At 41.8% G+C, this 1527-nt stretch overlaps 1 protein-coding gene across 1 annotated transcript; it reads right to left on the bottom strand.

The window, feature by feature from the left end:
* Positions 1-238: 238 nt before the first annotated feature.
* BDCG_03968 (haloacid dehalogenase, type II) lies at positions 239-1327 on the bottom strand (the record flags this gene model as incomplete). The annotated part of the gene is made up of 2 exons (XM_045419636.1): positions 239-388; positions 481-1327. One exon carries the CDS (start codon positions 1325-1327, stop codon positions 488-490), a length of 840 nt encoding a protein of 279 aa, XP_045275891.1. The 3' UTR covers positions 239-388; positions 481-487.
* Between the last annotated feature and the right edge of the window lie 200 nt (positions 1328-1527).

Raw genomic sequence — 1527 nt, 5'->3', positions numbered from 1 at the left:
ATTAAGATAACTCTACTTCTTCTAAATATATATAAAAAAAAAAAAGAGTGATATTCTTCACAATGAAGAACACACTTTTTTAAAAATTTAAAGTATATAAATCTACTAATTAATAGATTCAGAGAAAATGAAATATCTCTAATAAAGAGTAAGAGTCTTTTTAAAAAAGATGAATTATCTGTGTTAAAAAATATTAATACAATATTTTAAAAAGAAAAACATGTTATTCAGGCTATAATCTGTAGAATAGTTTAAGATTGTATTGATAGATCTATCTACAAGAACATAATATAGTGGTGGGTCATGTGATCTAGTGGGATCGCTAACCGCAACGGCCGTAAGGGCCAACAATTATTTCATACAACCTTCAATGAGAAGATCTTGATTGCTAATACAATCGTATCATTAATGTGTGCTCATTGTAACACTAGTATAAAATACCCATTTGACACATTTGTCACTATAGACTGCCGTACTAACCTGGTTCCTAAACCCCCTTTTCTGCCTCTTCCTTTTCAATGGCCTCTGCCAGCTCACCTAGGGTATTGAATCGCCATCCAAACGCAACTTTCTGATTCTCAGCTCCAATATATTCCGCAACATTCCCACCCATTCCATCTGCTCCTTCCCCTCTAGCAATCCATGCGCTGTGCATGCCAAATTTTTTCGCCGGCTCATGGTCGTGGAACAAGCTTTGCGCAACATGCAAGATATTCTCCTTCTCCGCTCCAAAATCTGATTTCAACCGCGACAACAGGTATTCAAAGTTTCGGTGGTCCGGCTTATAGGAGCCAATGTCCTGCGCGGTATAGACGGCATCAAAAAAGGGTTCTGCCTCCTTTAAGCCTTCATGAAGTCCGTTTAACGGACCGCGGAGCGTGTTCCGGAAAGAGGCGCGGTCCACATTCGATAAGGGCACAAGCTTGTAGTGCTTCTTTAATTTTCGCATCGCATCAACGGTGTCCGGGAATGCGGGCCAGGTTCCAATTCTAGCTCCAAATGCTGTGCCTTCTTTGTCTAGAAGCGAAGATGCGTCTTCCGTATTCGTGGCGGTTGGGAGAACTTGTAACTCTTTTGCGAGGGCTTCATACGAAGCTTTGAGGATCAAATCGTAAGACTGTTTTGGGTTCGCCAATTGGAAGATACGTTCATGTTTATTTAACGCACAACCAAGAGCAACATGGTCTGACTTTAGAGGATGTGAGTCTGGGAGACGGGCAACAAGTGGTTGAAGGGCCTGGATAATTCCCTTCTCCCAATCAATTAACGTCCCATAAATGTCGAAAGAAAGGACCGAAAATGAGGTTAAGGAGCGATTGGGCGCCATGATGAAGTTTGACTGAATATTAGGCAGCTTCGAGATACAGAGCTGGAAGCTTGGAATGACAGGGATTCCGGCTTTTTATATCTCGTTCCTCGTCGACTGCGGGGTCCAACAATGGGATAGGATAGTGGGGTGAAACATTGTCAGGAAAAAGAGGTTATACACTACTGAACGCCACCAACATCGTATTACTGAACGCCACC

Source organism: Blastomyces dermatitidis (assembly GCF_000003525.1).
Source record: "Blastomyces dermatitidis ER-3 genomic scaffold supercont1.4, whole genome shotgun sequence".
NCBI classification, from domain to species: Eukaryota; Fungi; Ascomycota; class Eurotiomycetes; order Onygenales; family Ajellomycetaceae; genus Blastomyces; species Blastomyces dermatitidis.
This window is presented reverse-complemented; position numbering and strand designations above follow the sequence as displayed.